Source organism: Mustela putorius, unplaced genomic scaffold (genome assembly GCF_011764305.1).
Source record: "Mustela putorius furo isolate JIRA1106 unplaced genomic scaffold, ASM1176430v1.1 tig00000589_pilon_pilon_pilon, whole genome shotgun sequence".
Lineage (NCBI taxonomy): Eukaryota > Metazoa > Chordata > Mammalia > Carnivora > Mustelidae > Mustela > Mustela putorius.
In genome coordinates, this window is record NW_025421425.1 from 3,016,814 (window position 1) to 3,039,555 (window position 22,742).

The window sequence follows — 22,742 nt, forward strand, 5'->3', positions numbered from 1 at the left end:
CTTTACAAGTTTGAATTAAAACTTTTTTTATTCATTCAAACAAATATACCTTCCCATCACTTTAGATTACTAAGGAATGACCTTAATGCAGCCCTGGTGAAGAGGTCAGGGAGATGATTTCCAGGGAGGGTAATACAAAACTATAGGAAAAATGAAGAAGATTAGGTGGGCAAGTAGGGTGCTGATTGGAGTACTGGTGGGGCAGACCATGGAGGGTGGCGGGGAAGGGGGAGGGAAACTGAACAGGGGACACAGAGATTTAGTACAGCTGGTGGTCAAATGTAGGTAGAAGGCCCGGGATGGGCTGGGGATGAGATGCTCCTGGAAGGTCTCATGAACTGTGTTGAGATGTTTGGACTCTGTCCTAAGGCAAAGGGAGCCATAGGAACGTATGGTCCCAAAGAGTCATTTAGTCAAATTTTTTTTTTTTAAAAGCTCCCCCTGGCTGTCCTTTGGAGACTGGCCTGGAGAGGAGGGAGCCCGAAGGTGGTGAGTCCACTTAGGGGTCTGTGGCAATGATCCAGAGGAACAAAGCACGCTTCCTGGCCATGACCATAGAGAGAAGTGGATGGAGGCAGACGTGTGGCACTGGATGCAGACACGTGAGGGAGAGGTGAGAGCTAGTGATGGTTCCCGAGTATGGGTTTAGGGGAAGGAGGTTGCAAGAAGAGGACTCGAACCCAGAACCATAGGCTGGTGTGAGATCTGGTTTTGTTCAAGGTGCTCTGGGAATGTGAGTAAGTTATCCAACAGGTGGCCAGATATGTAGAGAAACAGATTTGGGAGACTCGTAGAGGTGGGTGGTAACTGAGGCCAGGAGAGGAGGTCGTGTGTGAGATAAGAAAGGTCTAGATACAAAACCTGGGGGGATATCAACATTTGAGAATGAATGGGAAGATGAATCCAAGAAGGATGGAGAAGCAGCCATCAGACAATTTGAGGTAACTCAGGGGACAGTGATGTCCTAAGAGTCGCCTGAAGGCTATTTCTGTGAGTGAGACGATTTTACTACATGGTGTTCAGACTAGAAACGTACAGGATCACAGCAGGACCTCTTATCAGGGAAACATGGCATGCTCTTGACTAAGTCAGACTGCTTATTGCAGTCCTAGATGTCTCTGTGATCCTCCCTAGCATTAGCCTTTGGCACAGCTGACCCGCACACACACAGATTAGCACTATATGAAATAATAGCATATAATTCTCTTCTAAAACCATGGCAACTAGCATTGTCATTACTGGCCTTCTTATAAAGGCCTATGTAATATGATTTACTTATACCCCTGGAGTGCAAGCCAGGCACTGGAGAGGTATCTACGGGTTGACAAGAGAGAGGGTGGAGAAACCAAGGGGGAGAGAGCTGTGAAAATTTGGAAGCAATTGTGATGATTGTGATGACAACAACAAAATGAAAAACCCCTGCATCCAAATATCCAGCTCCCGGGGGACAGGATGGCAGAGAGCATTCGGCAGCCAAATGGCATGAACAGTTTTCAGAACTAACAGCAAGAGCTCCCATTGGTACATGACTTTCCAGTTTACAAAGTTCTTTGATGATGACTACTGTCCCATCAGGCACAACCATCAATCCCACTGGGCCATGTGTCATGGCATTTACTTCATGATTGAGAAAAGCAAGGGACAGGGATGGGACCGATGAGGAGATGCCTGCCATGTCCATGAAAGGATGTGCAGGGTCTCTGACACCCCGGCTGAAAGTTACAGACTGGCATGCAAGGCAGAAGGCAGGCATCAAGGAGGCCCCAGCCTCCCAAATCCATAGGGCTCTGAGGACATTCCAGATGCCCCAGCACATCTGTGAGCACTGACAGTGAGACCCAGTGAACCAAAAGTCTACCCACTGTCCCTCAGCAGGAAGGCGCCACAGGCTGCCCGAAGTCAGTCCCTACCTGATAGGCAGGGAGCTTGCCTAGTCATGCTGTACGTTGAGTCTCTGGCCATTGATTCTAAGTCCTATGCTTTTTGTACTTCACCGGATCCTTCCTGCACGGACTTGCTCTCAAGCCTCGTTAGCAGGTGAGTGTCTCGCATCAGGGAAGCAGTGTCCCTCTCTTTCTTCTGCTTGAGCTAAACTTGGAAGAGTATACTCATCCGGGGGTGTGACTTTTCAGAAAGGATCTGACAAACCCGCATGGGTGTAGCAAAACATGAGAGTCTCTGGTGAAGGTTGTGGAAATGCTGATATATTAGAACTGAGCATGTCGGGCCTGAACAGGGATGACCTCTTGGAGACAGAATGGCTACTTCAAATGCAGGAAGGCTATCACAGAGAAGAGAAATTAGGCTTTTCAGAATGGCACTGGAGGGCGGAAGCTGCTGATAGATTTTTACTTAATGCAAATAAGAAGTTCTGAATGACTACAGCCATCCTGAAATGGAATAATAGGCCTCATTAGACGGTGAATGCAATTTATATTAAATGTATCTGAACACAAGGAAATGACTATAGGAGCTGATACCACCTTCTTCTTTCAGTAAAGGAGCTACCTTCCTCCTGCCATAAAGTTCAGCAAGGATCCTGGCTGCCCACTCTTCCTGTCCTGCCTTGCAGCTGGGTGTGGTCATGTGACTGAGTTCTTGGTCCAGGGATGTGAGCAGAAGCCTAGAAATTTTTTGTATCACTTGCTTACAAGGACATAACTGGTCCTCACTTCTCCTTTCTCTCTCCTTGTGGGCTGGAATGAGAGATGAATGAGATAGGGAACTTTTCCTACAAAGGCAAGGTTTTATATAAGGGTTTACAAACAATGATTTCTGTAATCTTATAATTCTATGTCTCCTTCTCCTTGATTTTTGTCTCCTTTCTCCCAAAACCAGCTCTCCCAACAGTTCTCAGCCTAATCAAACGTAAGCACCCCATTATATCAGTGACCTTATTTTCTTAAAGTACAGTTTCCCAAAAGTCAAGAACTGATGACCTCCAGTTTCTCTTCCATCCCTATATCAAGTCTCCTCCTAAGGGTCACCTTATTTTCCTTTAGAAAACAGTCTCTGGGATGATGCAGCTGAAAAAAAAAAATTTAAGGTTGTATTTGTGGTTATCCAAACTTAAGGACTTGTTAAAAAAAAAAAAACAGGTGGTGATGAAATATGTGATAACATTCTTCTACAATTATATATTTTCCTTTGGGGAGAAAAGTCAGAAGTCCAAGCCTCCCTGAAATTGAAGGTTCAGACAACACAAATATGTTTTGCTCACCATGTCTCAGGAATCAAACGTAATTTTGTATTGGTCAACACACCTGGTTGGAAGAATATTCTGATTTATTAAACGTGTCTCTCAAAGTAAAATAAAGTCATTGAGCTAATGAAATGAGATTCTAGCCACTGTGCCTGAGTCCTGGGAGGAAATTAGCTAGTGACAGATGGATCTTTAATTCTGTCCAATAGATATGCCATTTTCATTTCAATTTCTCTCTCCCTACTCAAGTTTTCCTCTTATGCATAATGCCCTTAAGCTTTATGCAACCTCCAATAATTTGTCAAGATTTTGCTCGATAATTTTCCTACCCCTAATTCATTCAGCAAGTCTATAGAACATATTTCTGAAACTAATGAAGTTACCAGTAATTATTCCATACTTCATTTTTACCCACATTTGCTGCTTCCTTGTCTTAGGTTTTCCCTGAAACTATTCTTTCTTTAAGCCTATAATAGATATTTAATAAACAGATTTGAAGCATAGAGAATTAAAAGATATGGATCAGAAGTTTTTTTCAATGATATGTAAATTGTCAAGGAAGAACAAAAAGGAAATCTATTTCCCCACTGATTAACAACAATTCATAAGGATGAATGAATTTGGTCTTCTTACCAAAAGATTTTTCAAAAAAGAAAAGCTTTTGAGAATTTTGATCTTTGCTATTATGATATTGAGCATAAAGGTCCTCATTTCATTTCACAACTGCATAATTTGGAAATTATTAAGAACGGCTCTTTCTCCACCTTTTTAAATCAAAGGTCAACTAAAAACATCACCATGGGTCCACTGAAAACATCAGCATCAGTTTCTCCAGATCATCCTCCTTGAACGTCCTCACAGGAAACACATTTTAAACCATCTTGAGCTCTTGATTTTTAGCTCCATTAAATTCCTGTCAACACATTCTTTTTCTTCATGAAAACAAAAAGACAATTACACTTTTGAACTCTACTACCAACCTAGAAAAAAAAACTAAGATGGAAAACTCACACTACCATTCAACAAATAACTTGTGGAGTCTCTAAAAGCAGTTTCCCTTCAATGCACATAAGTAGGGTAAGGTGTATTTCAGCAAAGAACTGTTCAAGATCCAAGGGAAAGTGGAGCTTATTTGAGGCAGTAATATTTCTTCGAGTTTCTGGAGCCAGTGACTCAGAACAACCAGTTCCCTTCTCATTTATATCAAGTTCTTCTTGTCCAGCTGCCTGTTGAGCTGAAGGATCCTGCCCTGGGAGAGAATTCATTTGGCTCCTGGAGGAGTCCATGAAGGAACTAAGTAGGGACACTGGGATGCGATTTCAAGCAAAACAAAATGTGACTCAAAACATCTGAGAGAAGGGCTTATCCAAACATGCAAAATATTTAGAAAAGAATATAATCTATCTACAACACTCCCCGAACACTATACTTTGCCATCTCTGTCTCAACATAAACATCCTTGCTCTTAACAAATGGGAGAATCTTGAAAGAGAAATATATAGGCTAAATTTGTTTAAAAAAAAAAAAAAGGTGCAAAGTAATGAGAGCATAAGGGAAATAGAAAGGCCTAGGGGAAAGTCTAGAAAAAGACTCTAACTTAGTAGAACCCATTATTAAATATTTACTGTTTCCCACTGGCTTAGAAAAAGACAGATTTTCCCTCTGGCAAGACGGGTCTTACTCTCTGTGGTGTGAACCTTTTGCAGCATTCCCATATGCCCACCTCGAGACTCATAGGCAGAGGATGAAAGAAGCAGAGACTCTGGCTCCCTCTCCTCCTCCATGGAGGTGGCCAGGGGGCTGCAAAGAGGTGCTCTGGGCAGTTGGTGAGGAAGCCCAGGCCCCTCTCCCAGACCTGCTTGGGTTTTCTACTCTCTAGCAAGACCCAAGCCTACAGGATGCTCCCTGTGACTAGGGATGCTCTCTATGCCTATCTGTTCCCTCAAATCTATCATGTGATTATGAGTCATTTAAACTACCCACATTTGCCAGTCTGATCACAATAAGAACAACTTCTGGATACACTTAAAAAAAAATTCTCCCCTTTTAACTGAAAAGAGTTACACACCCTTTATTTAGCATCCCTTGGAAATGAGGTATAGAATAAAAGTGTCTAGATGTGACATTTTTCCTTGATGATATTATTTTTAAACCATTTTGGAGATGAACATCCCTGTGAAATGTATAATATAAACTCCCTCCTGACTTCTGAGAGTGTGCTGGACAAATGCCAAGCTTCTTCCCCTAATATGCAGCCACCATCAGAAACATCAGCCCTCTCCCCATGTGTAGTGACTCAGTGAGGGTCAGGGCTAGGCACATAGGGCCGGCTCTCAGGTCTTCTCCTCCTCCTTGTTCTTGGGCTATGATACTTCTCAGCTTCCTGAATTGCCATATATATACATATTTTTTCATCTTCTCTCTAACATTATTGCCAATGTTTATGCTTTTTTTTTTTTGCAAAATTACTCAGTTCATTAATTTTTAGTCTATTGTATAATATGGACACTGAGGAAAAGATGCTTATTTCCTTTTCCATAGGACAATCTCGGGTAAGACCCTATGAGCATAGGTCTGTCCAATCCAGAAGATTCATGGATTTTAGTGTCTGTCCAGGGACTCTTAGTGACCCTCGCTTTTGCTTCCTCATTGATTATCTTGCTTTAGTTGTATTTCAGTTACTCAAATTGTTGGACAAGTCCTTTCCATATCTATGATGCACCTTGTTATGATCCAATACTGGGTCTGTGGTCTCAGGACATGTGTGAACCATGAAGCAAGAAGGTAAGACAAACATTACCTTTTTGTAGAGACTCCTCAGATCTCGGTACTGCCACATGCTGTTTAGGACCTGAGATGCAGCCTTGACCACTTTTGGAGAGTGTCTGGAAAAGAAACAACAAGACATGTAAGGTGGTGAAGTGGGGAAGCTGGGCTTCAAATGGACGTTGACTCATCAGGAATTTACAAAATTTATAGGAATCATGTCCTGATGGCTTCTGGCTCTTTCCTTCTCAGTCAGGGGAGTGCAGGGGATGGTCTACTAGTCTGCAACCTTACTCTCCTCAACACACCTATGAGGACAAGAGAGAGGAATGCATTCAGTGTGGCAAAGGATTTTTCCAAATGCAAAAGGAAGAGCAGAGCCTTGAGTCTGAATGCAGATGTAGTGGAACAGAAAGAAGAGAAAAATAGTGATCAGTAAGGGCCAGGGTCGGGTGTTTTAATGGCTATGTTGTGTAACATCTGTGTAGTTAAGAAGAAAACAAAATATTCATTTTCTCAACTGAAGCAGGAGGGCATATAGAGTGTTGGCTCTACATGCCTGCGAGGTGATGGGGAATTGCTCTCCATTTGCCTGAGGGATGGACAGCAGAGGAAGAGGTGTGCACATCCTCTCTTATGCTTACACAGAGAAATGCATGTATAGATAAAGGATAGATAAAGGAACATCTATAGATAAAGCCCTGCGTGCAATTACAGTTCCTTCCTGTGGATCATGGGGAGAAACTAAAATCACATAAACCTTTGGACTAGTGGTACTTAGCATTTTCTCAAGTCATGGCTTTAAAATTGCTATGCAATGCTAGCTCAATATTTTGACTTTGGGGTCAGTGCCCATCTGTGTCTTAAAAAAGACATGAGGTCCAGGTGGTTGGGTTATGGACACTGGGAAGGGTATGTGATATGGTGAGTGCTGTGAAGTGTGTAAGTCTGATGGTTCATAAACCTGTACCCCTGGGGAGAATAATACATTATGCGTTAATAAAAATAATTAATAAAAAAAGACATGAGGTCCATAAAGTAATGTTGATTTCATTTGATCAGATCTTTGGAATTTCAACTGGGAAATTGTTAATTACCTGTAGATGTTCTATTCTAACTGCTCATTCCACAACCAGCTGCACAACTCTACTGGCTGCCAGTGACACCACGGCCTGTCTCAGGAGCTGGCATATTTTTTTTCCTAAAGGGTCAGATAATAAATATTCTCCACTTTGGGGGGCCATATGGTCTCGATCGCAGCTACTCAGCTCTGCAACTGTAGCATGAGGGGCATCATAAATAACATGTCAGTGAGTGGAGATGGCTGCATTCCCAGCAAATGTTATTTACATAGGTAGGAGGTGGGTGGGATTTGGACCCTGGGCCGTAGATTGCTGATCCCTGGTCTATGTGTATGGTGATGCCTAGAATCAGGCAGGACATAACCATTCACAAGGACCCCAATGTAAAGTCCGCCCCTGACCCGTGCTGTGGCCCCCCAAGGACTCCCAGAAGGGCAAATCTGAATGGAGACCAAAAATGCCTTTGAAATAAAATGGCTTTTGAGATAGAAAGTGAGCAGATGGTGAGATGGGATGAGGTTGAGGTTGGATTCGAGAGCCAGATTAAGTGGCTGTCGTGAAGCTATGCACGTTGGATTGGAATTATACGATGTTAATAAATGGTCCATGATGTGTGTCTACATTCCTGGATCTCTGAGCTTGCAATTTAGACCAAGTAAGCTCAAGGTTCCTTCCTCCCTCTACTTACTGGTCATAGTAACAATCATTCTTCCTATTTTTATTGCCGAGATGGAATTCAACTTGGCTGTGTTTGAAAATGCTAGTCATATCATGTATTTGTATTCATTCATTCATTTATTACTTTTGGTTTTCTTTTTTTTAAAATTTAAATTATCCAACATATAGTACATCACTACTTTCAGATGTAGTGTTCAACAAGTCATGCATTGTTGCATATATCATATACTTTTAAAGGAAAAAAGAAAGTAAATTCCAAACTTTTTTTCTCTATGAAAGATGAACTATATCTAAGTAACATATGTATTTTCCTTTACTAAAATGGATGGCCATTCAATGACTGTATAATTTATGCTAGTGTCATGCTCTAAATGTAGTATTAAATTCCTTTGATTTAAAGACAGACTTTTAGAGCTTTTCATGTTTGCAGCTACAGGGACATGTTAATCTTATGTAATTGATGCTGAACAGTGCTGTTATGTTTTGCTGTATTTTATCACTGTTAGCCAGTTATTTATCCATGACAATAGTCAAGCAACTCTTGAGGAACATACATGAATATTCAGGTAGTGGTAAGGTAGTTGAGACATACTTAGTATGCAAAATTCCTTGAAAACAGTGTAATTTTTTGTTCTACTTCTTGCTTAGTTACAAAATAGAAAAAGACTATGAGTGTGTAATGAACCCCGGGTTTTAACCTCTCAATTAAAATGCCAATATACTACAGTGTCATACTAGCATGTGAAGGTCAAACAAACATTGCTTTTTTTAGACTTTAAAAGTCCATCACTAGACTGGTACCATAGCAACTTCTGCTTGAACAACTATAACTGTTGACTGAAGGACTTGAACAATTGAGAGTTTCTAATGTGACAAGTGACTATAGCCGAAGCCACAATACACAGCTCCTTACTGACAAGTAACAGTTGAGAATGTTAACAGCTTTTCAGTCTTATGACAAAATACAGTGACACATTCAATACACTATTTCCTATATAATTTTTAAAATTAGAAAAAACACAAATGTACTTTTGAAATAAATGGATGTGACAGGATGTCCATAAATGTGTATTTAAAATGATGTGAAAAGAATAGTTTAAGTTGTCAAGACATGAAAATGGTAGTATAAGATTCCTATAAGATCACAATATCTGATCTTCACTAAGTTGTGAAATTAGGGGTGACTGAGGATATCAGTTGTTGCAATTGGTAATGGGTATTCACCCCAGTCTTGGTGGCTGTATTAGCAAGCTCCAGTTCAAACAGACTGTGACTGGCACCTCACTAGTCTGATTCATTAATAGCATGGCATGTTTAAGTTTGTGTATATTTAGAAAAAAAACACACAAATGCATTAAAAATGGAGAATCACAGATAGGCACATTTTTCCCCCTGTGTTTTATCCTACTATCTGAAATTTTAAAATCATTAAACTTATGTCTGATAATAATTCTTTAAGAACGTTTTAGGGAGCACATACTTGCAAGGATTTTGTAAATTAACTACAGCAAACTGCTATCCCTCCCTTTTCTAGTTATTAACTAATTCCCAGTTTTAAAAACTCTCTTTTCAAGAAAGAATTCCTATTTCACTGAAACGTGTCCAGAAGGCCTTGGGAATCTCAGTGACTCATGTCAACAAAATTGAGTGAAGTGGTGAGTTTTGTGTTAAGATTCAAAATAATTCTTCTGGATTCCTTTTAAGGCTGTTGAGAAGCAATAACAAATTGAAGTGTAGGCAGGAGTTGAGGCTATCTGCAGTTATAAAAACCTGTTTTGATCCTCAAATTAGTCATTATATACAAAAGAGTTAAGGGGTGCCTGGGTGGCCCAGTTGGTTGAGCACCAACTCTGGATTTCAGCTCAGGTTGTGATTTCAGGGTCATGGGATCAAGCCTTGTGTTGGGCTCTGCATGGATCATGGAGTCTACTTGGGATTCTCTTTCTCTCTCTCCTTTGCTCCTACCCCTACTTTCTCTCCCCATGTCCCTCTGAAATAATAAATAAATAAATCCTGGAAAAAAGAGGTAGGCTACATCGAAGAATGGATGAGATAAGCAAGAGAACTGGGAAGATGCCTAACTCCACCCAATTCAACACTTTTCATTAAACTTGGTGTAAATCTTGACTATTAACATTGGGAAAAAAGGTCAAGCAGCAATGAGATGAAACATGTCACTATTCCTTAAAGAAACTTCCAGTCAAATCAGCAGACAGTTATGAGATCATCCATTGTGGAAGAAACTTCCCATTAACACTAATCAAGATTGGACAAGACCTAATAGGACCATTTTCTGGATTGGTAATATGGATATACGCTCTTTCATGGATGGTTTCCTCAAATGACTTTTGAATTAGTTTCACCAAGTAATTTTCTTTTACCACAGGACTAATAAAAGCCTCTTTTCTCTTTAAGGCCCACTGAAGGATGTTTACTGCAGTAGCGATGCCCAAACAGGTGGAAGAAATTAACATATGCCAGACCATCCCTCAAACTCTCTAGTCTTACAGTTCAGAGAAAACAATCTTTGAATATCTCACCAATATGCACAAATATGTCACAGCATTTCTGTGGACGATGGTTTCATTGCCTGTGTGTATTTGCTAACAAAAGCATTAACACATTAAGCTCTTAATGCTCAAAACAGGAAAGCACTTCATTAGAGATTCCAATGTTCTACTGAGGGTACGTGAAGAAGACAACCATGCGGTCTGCTGTCTATGTAGATCAGCCATTTATCTGATGTCCAACAGAACAACGTATAATTCAAACCAACCCTCCATCTTGCACCATTATTACACGAGTCCAGTGGGCCTCCTCCACTTGATATCAAAAAGTTTTTGAATCCTAATACTAAATTGCTGATTGAACCTAGTGGGAGGTATCAGGGCGCTTACATAGAAAGCTGAGACTTCTTTTCTAACACAATGGTAATATCCTGAATCAAATGAAATAATGTGAGAATTTCCAAAAAGTCTCAAAGCACCCCTGTCACAGCCTTGAACAAAAGAAGAAAAATTATTTGGCATTTAGATGTAAAGAAATGAGGGAGGCAGGGAATGAAAAGTCAAGAAGTAGACCTCTGATAACAAAAGGTTACCCTCTTAATCTCATTGATTACATTGAGGGATTTCTAGGAGGCAACATTTAATTAAAGTTTGTGAATGTTTCTGTAACACTGACAGCTTGCTGATATAAAGACACTCTGGCTGCTGTAGATATGTTTAGGTTGCATGTAGCAAGATACCATTGATTCTTACATCAAACTGGGGACAATTCCATTCTTGGAGGTGCAGATGCTTGGACACAGAGCCTTATCTCTCTTTATGCCACCTGCAAACAAGTCCTTCCTCACCACTGACTGCTCTGCCCAGAAAACTTCTATTCATCCTTTAAAATTTGATTATCACTTCTTCTAGGATATTATGATGGCCTTTTCCTCAGTTTTAGACTGGAAAGTATATGCATAGTGCCTCATTCAATTAAACAATTTGCCCCAAATGTACAGCTAACACAGGAGGATGGTGGGTCAGCACTGAGATCTTGCTGACTCGCCCCCACCGTTTGCTCCCCTCACTCTCCCTGCCTGACTTGCTATGCACAGCTGAAGAAGCAAAGGGCAAAAGGATGTGGACCTGTCATCTATACTTGGACCTGCAGCCACAAAGGAACAGTAACCACAAAACACCTTCACATACTCAGGTTAAGCTGGTTATCTAGTCCGTGTTGGAGGAACACACTAGTGTGTGCACGCTGGAATGTCAAGTCTCTCTTACCTTAGTAACACAGGAGTCACCGAGTCATGAGTTATTCATCAAATTGAAATTAGCAGGAAGATCAGCTTTCATCATGGGGCGGGAAGACTGGAAACCATATGCTATTTCCCTTCTCTTGATTATCAGAGACAAGTGTTTTCCAGGGACATTCAGTCGTGTTACCCACAACCAATGGGATGTTGAGCACACTTAGAACTAACTCTACCAATGCCAAATTCTACAGAGATACGAAGTCTCTCTTTGACTTACTTATCTCCTTTGCTTTTGGAGATGCCAACCAACTTCTCAATGCCGCCGGCATCCCGTAAGGCCTTGGCGTTCTCCATGTTCTTGGTGATCACTTCATGTAGGGTGCAGCAGACGGCTGTCACCGTGTCATCCGACATGGCCTTACTTGCCGCATTGTTGCTGTTGTTCCCACCTGGAAGCCTGTGGACGAGGTCTCGCATGGCATATTTGCCTTTGGGGAAAAAAAAAAAAAAGTCAAGGGAAGAGTTGAAATGAGGCCAAAATGGAGGAAGAGGGCAGAGAGGAGCATAGGGGTAGGGGAAAAAAGAGGACGCAGGAGGCCACAGGAATGCAGTATTGTCCATTTCCCATCACTAATATTCTCTGTTGGGTCTCTGTGAACACACACAGAGAACAGATATTCCTCACAGTGAATATGTAGACTTTTGGGGCTAGATGGATGTAGGATGGAATTTCTGGGCAAGTTACATCATGCCTGTAAGCCTCAGCTTTTTAAAACCTGTAAAGCAAGAATAATAATGGTACTTATGTCACAAGGCTGTTCCAAAGATGAAATGAGTAAATGTGTGGACAGCATGTAACCCACGAGGATTACTGACATAACTTCAACATTACTCGATGGGAACTATGTTGGGAGGTGAACTATTTAACAAGAAAGAGTCAAACCACAAACATGTGTAGTTCATGATCATATACATAACTCCTGAGTTCTGGCCTGGCCCGTATGAAACAAAGAGAAACATTTAAAGCAAGGGAGAGAGGTTTTTACAAATAATGTATAGCTAGGTGTCCTTTGAACCAGGATAACCCAAGGAGCCGCCCGTCTCTTTGATGGGATTTATTGTATGGCTCTACCATATAACATTTACTCATTTGACACATTCCCCTTTGCATGAAAAACAAAGAAAATAATATGCAACTTTGCTTCCTTGACTTGCTTCATCATTCTTAATCTTGCTACTCCCAGTGATAAAGGTACTTAAAATGACATCTTTATGGAGTACTTTTCGTTTACAAAGCATGTGGGGCATTACCAATAACCCTGCAAGACATTAATTCACCCCACCTGCAGCTTCCGATTCTGTTCCATTAATTTACTTCTGGAACTAAGTAAATGAGTGCCTGTAGCAAAGTTGGCTGTGCTTGAATTTTTCAGATGGAACTGGCATGTGTCCAAAGTTAAAGTCCTTCCTGGTCTCCCATCCCCCAGTCGGACATGTTTAGCTAGTTCCTGAAAGCCATCTGAAAATGTTTTGCCTCCATACATGTCTCTAAAGGAGAGATTCATTGGCTGTCTAATCCTCTGGTGTGTGATGCCTAGGAAGCACACAGGGGAAGGCAGGGATATCTCCATTCCAGGCATTAATAAATAAAACAGACCCTTGTAATTTTGGTACCTGCTCTTACCCTATGTTTAGGTAGCTTATTTTAGCTGGGACAGAAAACAATGCTGATGGCTAAATTACTGAAATAGGAAAGCATCTTCACTTGGTTTCTGACAAAAATGGTTTGCCTGAAAACTTCCCAATGTAGCCCCCCCCCCTTTTTTTTTTCCCTAAAGACAACAGTTAAAGTGGTTTGGAGACGATCCTTGTGCCTGGGCAGTCCTCTGAGCAGCTTGCTGTATTTGTTTATCATGAAATCACACTCCGCTCTGGCTAAGAGTTTACTTTTGCTGAGCTCAGCATGTTGGGACGTCATCCGTTCATTAACCTGCAGAGACTCTCTTGGGCAAACCTGAGTGCTATGGATGTGAGTAGATGGATGAATAGGGTCTTAAATTTTTTCTTCCTAAGGGGAGGGAGACAGAAAGGAAACAGAAAACTGTTTCAGTCACTATGCATCCGGGGGCATCCATGCTCCCAATATGGTTTGTGACCCTGGACATCACTGAGGCTGAAAGCAAAAACGCAAAGAGAAAGAAGATTCAGCTGTAGCCTTCTTCAGTTTTTGCTGTTACTGCCATTTAAAAAATTATATCAGATAAATTTGAAGGTGTGGATTCATCCTGCATGTTTTCTGAATATATGAGTCGTGAATGAAATATGAGGTATCCCCATCGGGGGCACACGCAGCTGCTTCCCCCTCCCCCAGTGTGGCCTCTCCGTCTTGCCCCGGGGTGCCGTACTGGTGTGGAAAGTGAGAGGAGTCACTGCTGTATATAACCGGTCATAACCTGTCAAGAAATCCTTTAGAATGATTTTATTTCTAATATTCCCAATAGAGTTCACTGACATTTTACTGGACAAGTGGAGATTTTTCATTTAGTCTCTTTATTAGCCTATTTGGAACGATACACTTTAATTTATATTTTTGACTATCCAACTGGAGAAACAAATCAAGCAAAAATTATTCCATAGAGCAGAAGACCTCTAGACAAATTTTATTTATTCTTTTTAAGGGCATACAATCATTTCAGCCTTCAATTCTGTTGCTGAGAAAAGCTGTCTTCTCGTACTAGAAATGGAATCGTATCTTCATGTGAAATTTGGGTAGCAAGAATAGCTTTTTTTTTTCTTGTGTTCATAAACTTGGAGGCTAATTGGATGGGAAAAAAAAGAAAACAGGAACACTGAATAATTACAGCCACCAGCGACCTTCTGTGGCAGGATAATGACAGGAGTCCAGGGAAGGGAGCCATCAGGTTGGACTGGGCTTGCCACAGAAGGCTTGAAATAAGAAGTAAACATTCAGGATTTTTTCCATAGGTCAGGGGAGCCCCAAGATCTACAAAGAGAATTCTGGTGCCTCCAGAAGGAGAAAGTTTCAGGGGCACCTGGTGACTCTTGGTTTCAGTTTGGGTCATGATCTCAGGATCATGAGATCCATCTCCACGTTGGACTCCATGCTAGGCGTGGAATCTGCTTAAGATTCTCTCTCTCCCTCTGCCCCTCCCCACTCATGTGCTCTCTCTCAAAACAAAACAAACAAACAAAAAAAAAAAAAACAAAAAAAAAAAAAGGGAAGAAAGGTTTCAGAATAGAAAGACTGAAGTTTGGAGAAACGCGTGGTCTTTTTCTTTACAATAAAATCCTCTGTCTCTGAACTTCTACTGAAATTGTAAGCATTATAATTCAAGATAATTTGTGCCCATAATTGTTCTATGTCACATACTTCCTTTGTTCCCTAAATTTCTAAACAATGGAAAGAGTGAAAAAGCCATTCTTGCTACTAATGAGGAATTTTGGCACCCACCACCCCAGCTTTCAAGCTTTTGGGTCTCTCCAGTCTGAGAGTTCTTCAGAGGTAAAAGGAGTTCTCCCTCTTTAGAAACTAATTCCCTTTTTGTGCCACAGGGGTGATGAGGAAAAGTTCCAAGGTGGGTGAGTCCAACTGCAATTTTCACAGCCTAACACCGTGAAGGGGATCAAAAGGTTTTTGGTTTGGTTTGGTTTGAGAGAGAAATGAATCGAGGTAATTTCTTCCTGGGCTAAGGAGGAGACGGATGCCATCTCTTCAGGAACCAAGAGGAGGAATGTTGGAGGTTCTGCACAAACCCTGGGGCATCAAGGGTGCCGGAGCCCAGCAGCACCCCTGTGGCACATTGGGACGCTGTGTGGAAGCAAGGAGATCATAAGCAGACAGGCCTCACCTTGAGACTGAGTCTGGCAGGAGGCAGAGGAACTTCCTGTCTCCAGATGAACTGCTGAGGCCCACAGAAAGGCCCGTGGCACCAGCACCCACGGCAGACTGAACCACTCACCCTTTTCTCTGGATTTAATTGGTTTAAAAATAAGTGAACAGTGTGGCACAGACTGAAAGTCACAGAACGATTCATGCCATTTAACAGGCCACTGTAATATATCAGGACAAATCAAGGACTTGTGACCACAGAGGTGGCCCAGGGTCAGGGACAGGATAGCAGCCATGAAGGAGAACTATAAGAGGAAACTGACAAGTGAAATGCTGGGGGTGATGGAGCCCAGAGGATTCAGGAGTCTCTAGCTGGGACAATGAGGTGGGTAGTAAAAAACCAAGCGCATTTTAGAATTTAATAATAATGGACAAGTGAGGTTTCTATTGTAATTATTCACGCACAAGAAAACCATGCAAAATGGGTTACCCTTGTATGAAAGAGTAGTACGACGAATTCCCTTTAAGGCAAGAAGCTGCTCATCAAGTTCCAAAGACACCTAGATTTGTGCAAACAGAGTGGACACCTTAGCCTCCCCCCATTTGCAAGAAATATGCTCGCCATCACCCACTGTCAGGGAATAATACGTTAAAAAAAGAAAAGCATGAGGCTCCCTCAGATTGAAACAACACAAAACAACTTCACCGCCACCAGCACCACCATCCACCAACAGATCACTCTTGTTTTGCTTAAGTTCCCAATAGAAATATTTAGGTCCTTTCTTCTGAGTTACTTAGTCTCTGATGAAAATAACTTTACTTCTGATCTGCAAGACTGGCATGAGAACACCAGTGGAGATCCTGTCACTGTGGTCTTTGTGTGAACAATATATAGTATATCCATCAATGACAGACTAACTGTAACCTTGTAACTCTGCTACCCTTTACTCTGGGCACACGTGTGTGTGTGTGTGTGTGTGTGTGTGTGTGTGTGTATCCTTTAAATATTTGTATGTAAGACTGGTTGAACCAGCTTTCTAAGTCCAGAACCTCTGGAAAACTGCAAATAACACTTATTTTCTCTTTATAATGCTTCTTTCTGGAGCCTTCTGTTTAAAGAGTCAGGCCCTCAGGAGATCTAACTCCTAGATCTAGTGCTCCCCTAGAAGGACATGCTTAGCAGAGTTCTCATGCAGACAAGGGCTGGTGGAAATTTCGGGATGGTGCAACAGGGCTCTGCTTGCTGACTTCTTCAACGTCTGTGTTTTTTGTTTGTTTATGACTCTGTTTCTATTTCTAGTAGCCTATTTCTGGTATTGATTTGTGGGCCACCACTTAGTTTCCACATTGGTGGCAGTGATATTGAGTAGTGGTTTGTGGTCTAACCACCTGAGCTCTGGAAGGTGGCAGACAACAGAGAAGTCACTCTTTATGATTTTTGACTACTCTAAGTCCCTCATATGAGTGGAATCATAAGGTATATATCTTCATGTGACTGATTTATTTCACTTAATAAAATGTCCTCAAGCTTCATCCATATTGTAGCATATATCAAAATTTCTTTTCTTTTTAAGGCAGAATACTACTTGATTGTATAGCCCATTTTGCTTCTCCATTCATTAGCTGATGGACACTTGAGTTGCTCCCTCATCTTAACTATTGTGAATAATGCTGCTGTGAAAATGGGTGTACACCTATCCTTTCACTTTCCATTTGTTTATGTCTTTATGTTAAGTAAAAGCTAGACAGGAGTGGTGGAAGGAACACCCCAAGGCAGAGTCTCAGAGTCCTTGCAGAGTCTGCAAGGGAATGAAAGAGACATGAGCTGGAGGCAAGAATGGTGATCCACTACACACCAGCCTAGGGACACAATATCGTGACTTTATGGTGTCCAAGACCCTGGAGGTGATGAACCAAAGAGCCACAGGTGTGGAGTATGCACTCTCCTCTTCCACCTAACCCCTAGACTCATTATAATACATTTTCATTGTGGGAATAGCCCGGCAGTTGGAGAGATGGTGGAAGGCGGCCATGACAGTTCCTGTCAAACCTTGTAGGGTAGCAAAACTCTCCCTTCCAACCTGTGGGAGAAGTTTCCCAAATGACTGGAAATAGCTTCCACTAGAGACCACCCCACTGTTAAGTCACAGCTCCTGCCAGCCCAGAGAGATCCAAAAATATCTAATCCCAAAACAACCTAGGGGCCATTTCTACCTCATGGAACCTGTCCAGCTCTCCTACTTTGAGAGTGTACTTTCACTTTAATAAACTGCTCTGTTCTTGCTGCTGTCCTTCTGGCTATCTTTATTTTGAGCACCAACGCCCACAGGGACCTCAAGGTCCCTGGGGACCTCAAGGATCAAAATCTCCAGCCATATAACGAAGACTCTCTCCCATAACATCTGGCTTTAAAATGAGTCTCCTATAGACAGCATATAGTTGGATCATGTTTTTTAATCCATTTTGCCATTCTCTTTTTGATTGGAGAGTTTAATCAATTTGTACTTAAATAATTTCTGGGGTGCCTGGTTGACTCGTCAGTTGATCCATCTGACTCTTGTTTCCAGTTCAGGGTTATGAGATCTAGCCCCTCAGTGCAGAATCTGCTTAGAAGACTCCCTCTCTCTTTCTATATCCTTTCCCCTGATCTCTGTCTCTGAAATAGATAAATAAATCTTTAAAAAATGGGGAAAAATTACTGACAAGGAGGGGCTTACTTGTGTTAGTTTGGTATTTGTTTTGTATATACCTTGTAGCTTTTTTTTGTCCCTCAGTTCCTGCATTCCTGTGTCTTTTGTGTTTATATGATTTTTTTTTTTTTTTTGGTAGTGAAATGTTTTAATTACCTTCTCATTTCCTTTCGTATATATTCTATAACTATTTTCACTGTGGTTACCATGGGGATTACATTTAATATTCTAATGTTATAAAATTCCAATTTAAATTTATACCATCTTACTTCAATAGCATATAAAAACTCTATTTATAGCTTCATCCCCACCCTTATCAGTTCTGGATGTCACAAAATTCCATCTTTATAAATATCACATGTCTAAACACAAAAAATAATTGTTTTTTAAAAATGCATCTGTCTCTTCAATCACTCATAAAACACGGAAAATAAGAGTCACAAACTGTCATGACAATAGTACTTTTGTAATTACCCATGTATTTATCTTGACTGAGTTCTATTTTTCTTCATATGGTCCTAGTTACTTTATTCCAAATTGCAGGATTAGTTTTGTTTGCAAGGAAGTTCTAGTGACAAACTCCCTCAGCTTTTATTTACCTGGAATATCTTTCTTTTTTCTGCACTTTTGTAATAGAGGATTCTTGATTGGCAGGGTTTTTTTCCCCCTCTCAGCACTTTGAAAATACAGCCCATTGCTTTGTGACCTCCAAAGTATCTGATGAGAAATGTGCTTAGAATCTTATTGAGATCTTTTTAAATGTAATGAGTCATTTCTCTTTTTTTTCTTCTCAAGATTTTCTCTGTCCTTGTCTTTGGACATTTTGGTTATGTGTCCCAGTGTAGGTCCCTTTGGTTTATCCTACTCAGAATTGGTTGAGCTTCTTAGATGTTTATATTCACATCTTTCATCAAATTTGGGAAATATTCAGGCATTATTTTGTCAAATAATCTGTCTGACCCTTTTTCTTTCCTTCTTCTGGGACTGACACAGTGTATATGTTGGTCTGCCTGATGGTGACTCACAGAGCCCTCAGACTCTGTTCACTTTTATTTTTTTTCCTTCCTGTCCCTAGGACTTTATGATTTCAGCTGTCTTGTCTTCAAGTTCATGGATTCTTCTGCCCACTCAAATCTGCCTTAGAATCCCTCCAGTGAATTTTTCATTTCAGTTACTGTCATTTTCAGCTCTTGAATTTCTTTTTTTTTTTTTAAGCTTCCTTTAGGTTTTCTATCTCTTTAACTATATTTCCATTTTATTCAGACATCATTAGCTTGACTTTCTCTACATCAACTTTTAGTTCTTTGAGCATCTCTAAGATAGTTGTTTTAACGTCTTTATCTAGTAGGTCTGCTATCTGGTCTTTTTCAGGGACAGTTATGTTGGTTTATTTTTTTTTCCTTTGAATGAACCATCCTTCCATTTCTTTGTATGCCTTATGATTATATGTGTGTATGTGTAATAGTAGATAGTGGAATCTAATAATGTAATTCTGTAAATCAGATTTATCTCCTTCCCCAAGTTTATTGTTGTTGTCTTTCGTTTTTGTTTTGTTTTTGGTTTTGGTAGGCTATCTCTGTGCAGAGCATCAGCCGAAGGCATAAACTTAAGGTCTTCTCAGGTCTTGTCTGAACTTGTGCCTTTCTCTGGGCACATGCAGGACTGTTATTCTCCTTTGCCGATCCATTTGCTTTAGAATGTCCTAGTCTTTAAAGTCTGGTTCCCCAAAGGGGAGAAAAATCAAAGGGGAAGGGAGGATGCCAACCCTTTAACTTCCCTAGAAGTCACCTCAGCAAGAGCGAAGGGAGGGAAGGGGCTTGCAACAATGAGAGGTGTGCAAAAATGGCTCTTGTCCTCTTGTCTGTACTTCCATGACCAAAAGCAGCAGTGATCAGAAGGCAGATCCCTGATATCTGGAGGACAGGGCTCACGCTCCCCACCCTGGTTCCCATCCGCTGCATGCAAGCTGCTCAGGAACACACACACAGCTGCCAGCCAAGTTGATCTGGGTGAGGGCTGGTAGCTGACACTATGTTAAGAACGGAAATGGACCAAAATTGATCATCATTTACCCTCCAAGCTTTCCCTTGAAAGTCGCAAGCCTTCGTTAGACTCCAGAGTTCCAAAATATATCAGACACATTCTGCCAGTCTGGGGAACCAGATACCTGTGCTTCCTGCTCTGCCATTTCACCAGAATCCCCTCCCCAGTCTGAAGTTACTTTTGATCAGTGGCGGAAGATGTGAAAGCTGATCTCCAGGTGATTATATGTCTGTAGGTAAATGTGAAAAGAGCCTTTCCGCCTTACCAAAGGGAGGTTATTAGTCTTTTTACAATGCTCTGTAAATAGCCATAGCTCCTTCTGTAATGTGCCTGCACCTTTTCTTCCTCTTTGGAACTTCTGGAGCTGATGTGACATAAGAATGTCATTGTGAAACTATAAGGGTATTTAACATAAACACTTTATTATAAAAGAGGAGAAAACATACAAAAAAATCTGTATTTTAAAACGGATTTATGTGGCTTACAGACCAAGAGGTGAAACATTCAGGAGCATTGTTTGGCTACAGAAAAAGTTTGAATATTGATCACATGGGAAAATTCTGAACCAAGCTGCAGTTTCTTCTTGTTTTTACACACTAAGGACTTGTACTCCTATCTTGTGTGTCCTGAGAACTCGTTCTTGAAACTGTCTTCCCCAAATCTTCGCCCCACAGTCAAACTAATAAATATTAAAAAAAAAAAAAAAAGTCTTTTACATCTAAATCCATCTTAGGGTTTTCCTGGACTATTGTTGGGTAGTATCAAAGAGTTTTCTTCTTCACTTTATGAAGCAAAGGTGCTAGAAATGCCATTCTTCAGGTTTTTATTTTATTTAATACTAGTGTGAAAGATGGCCTACTTACCAAGCTTCCAATACAAAAAGACCTGGCAACTAAGAACAAGAGAGACTCCACCTCCACTAAATCATGGAAAGTAATATGATTATGCCTCAGCCCTTATGAATCTTCCACTTTGGTTAAAAGCATGCTAATGGTCAACAAGCTTTTGAAAGAAAGATTCCATTTCTAGGTTTAAAAGAGACTTTTCAGTTGGTGGTAATCCTAACATAATCTCTACAGGATAGATCATGAGATCCCAGAGATTTTCAGTGCCTCATTGTTCATAATGTGTACTTAGATGCTAGTCACCAACCCCGTATAAAACTAAACTTGTCTCAATTTTGTTATTACTGGTTGTGATGAGTAATCAGAGCTATTCAGCCTTATCGTCAACAGGTGGGTTCTGATTTTCCCTCATGCCTGCCTGGAGACGCCTACCAGAGCCACAGATCTATAATTGGGTCAGTTGGAAGAAACACCAAAATAGCCCGATTAAAGAACTCCAACAGGTACTCTCAACACTTGAGGCAATAAATAAATAGGCTCTTGCCTACAGGTGCCCCTGTAAAGGTGGTATCCTCACCACAGATGAACAACTCTCAGACTGTTAGAAGAGTCAGTCAGGATTTCCAGAACTCATTCACTTTGAAAGGCTGCTAACTAAGCCATGATCAAGAGAACGAGGATTAATTACTTAGGCTAACTGAAACAAATTTAATTGTGACTGATGTTCTGTTTTGAATTGGGCATGTTACAAAAGCTTCCTTTTTTCTATTTTCTCCATCTTTAATGCTTAATTTAATAGGCTATGTTTATAAAAACTAGATTGAACATTCTTAAATGGAATCTTGTTCTAATTAATCCTTCCAAATTTAGAAAAACCTACATTAAAAATTCTTAAAATAGGTAAGATAATAAATTATCAGGAAAAGTTAATGATAATCCTGTAAATATAACAACACATGCTGACTGATCTTGTCAATGCAACAAACAATGGTAGTTAAATAATATAAAAAAATGCCTTGACTAATCGATTTACTTTCTCTGACCCTAGGATTTCATGGACTGAACTAGAATCTATCCTCCTTTCTAGTAGAACATAATTGAAAAAAATCAAATCTGTATCCCTAATCATGCCATAGATGTCAGATTTAAAGGCAAATATAATTTAATTAGGCATGACAAGCCTATTTAAAAAAACAAATGCATTTCGTAGGTGGAATTAACGTCCACAACAACCTCCCAAACCTGGCTTGTGCTGTATGACTTAAGGAACCCTGTTTTCAGCTAGCATGACCACAGCACTGAAAAGTTACAGCTCAGAGAGATGGAAAACCCGGGTTCTAGGTGTGGAGGTGAAGACTCGCAGAATGGACTCTGCATTTTCCTTGCACAGAATGGAAAGTAGTTGTGGCCACACTAGCCCTCTTGTCTAATCCCCTTTCCCCAGAATGGGACCTGTTTATTTCCACCTCTGTCCCTTTGCTCCTACTGGGTTAGAATAAATATTTAATGAGATGCATGATTTTCTAAAAAATGAACCATAATGAACCTTCTTTTATGGATCTGCCAGTTGCTTTAATTGATGAAAGATTTATCCAAATAGAGAGAGCCAAGGTATAGAACAGGACCAGCTGGAGCCAAGGAACGAGTACTGGGCTGTGAACAGAGGTTGAGACAAATTCTGGAAGGAACACAAAAATTCCTTATGCTTTTTTCTAATAACTATGATTTTAAAAAAATGCAGACTTACAACACGTATAAGGACCAATTTCACATGCCAGAATTGGTAAGCAGTTGGTCTGAGAAAATGATTCAAATGATAATTCAGCCCTCCGAATGGA

The 22,742-nt window shown here is 40.6% G+C and overlaps 1 protein-coding gene across 3 annotated transcripts in view; it reads right to left on the reverse strand.

The window, feature by feature from the left end:
• CTNND2 (catenin delta 2) overlaps positions 1 to 22,742 on the reverse strand; it is a 900,906-nt gene that overhangs the window by 37,031 nt on the left and 841,133 nt on the right. For all 3 annotated transcript variants that reach the window (XM_045082021.1, XM_045082022.1, XM_045082023.1), the window contains 2 exons: positions 11,754 to 11,964; positions 6,003 to 6,087 (listed from right to left, as the gene is read on the reverse strand). In XM_045082021.1, coding sequence (XP_044937956.1) covers positions 6,003 to 6,087; positions 11,754 to 11,964 — 296 coding nt within the window. The remainder of the gene's footprint in view (positions 1 to 6,002; positions 6,088 to 11,753; positions 11,965 to 22,742) is intronic.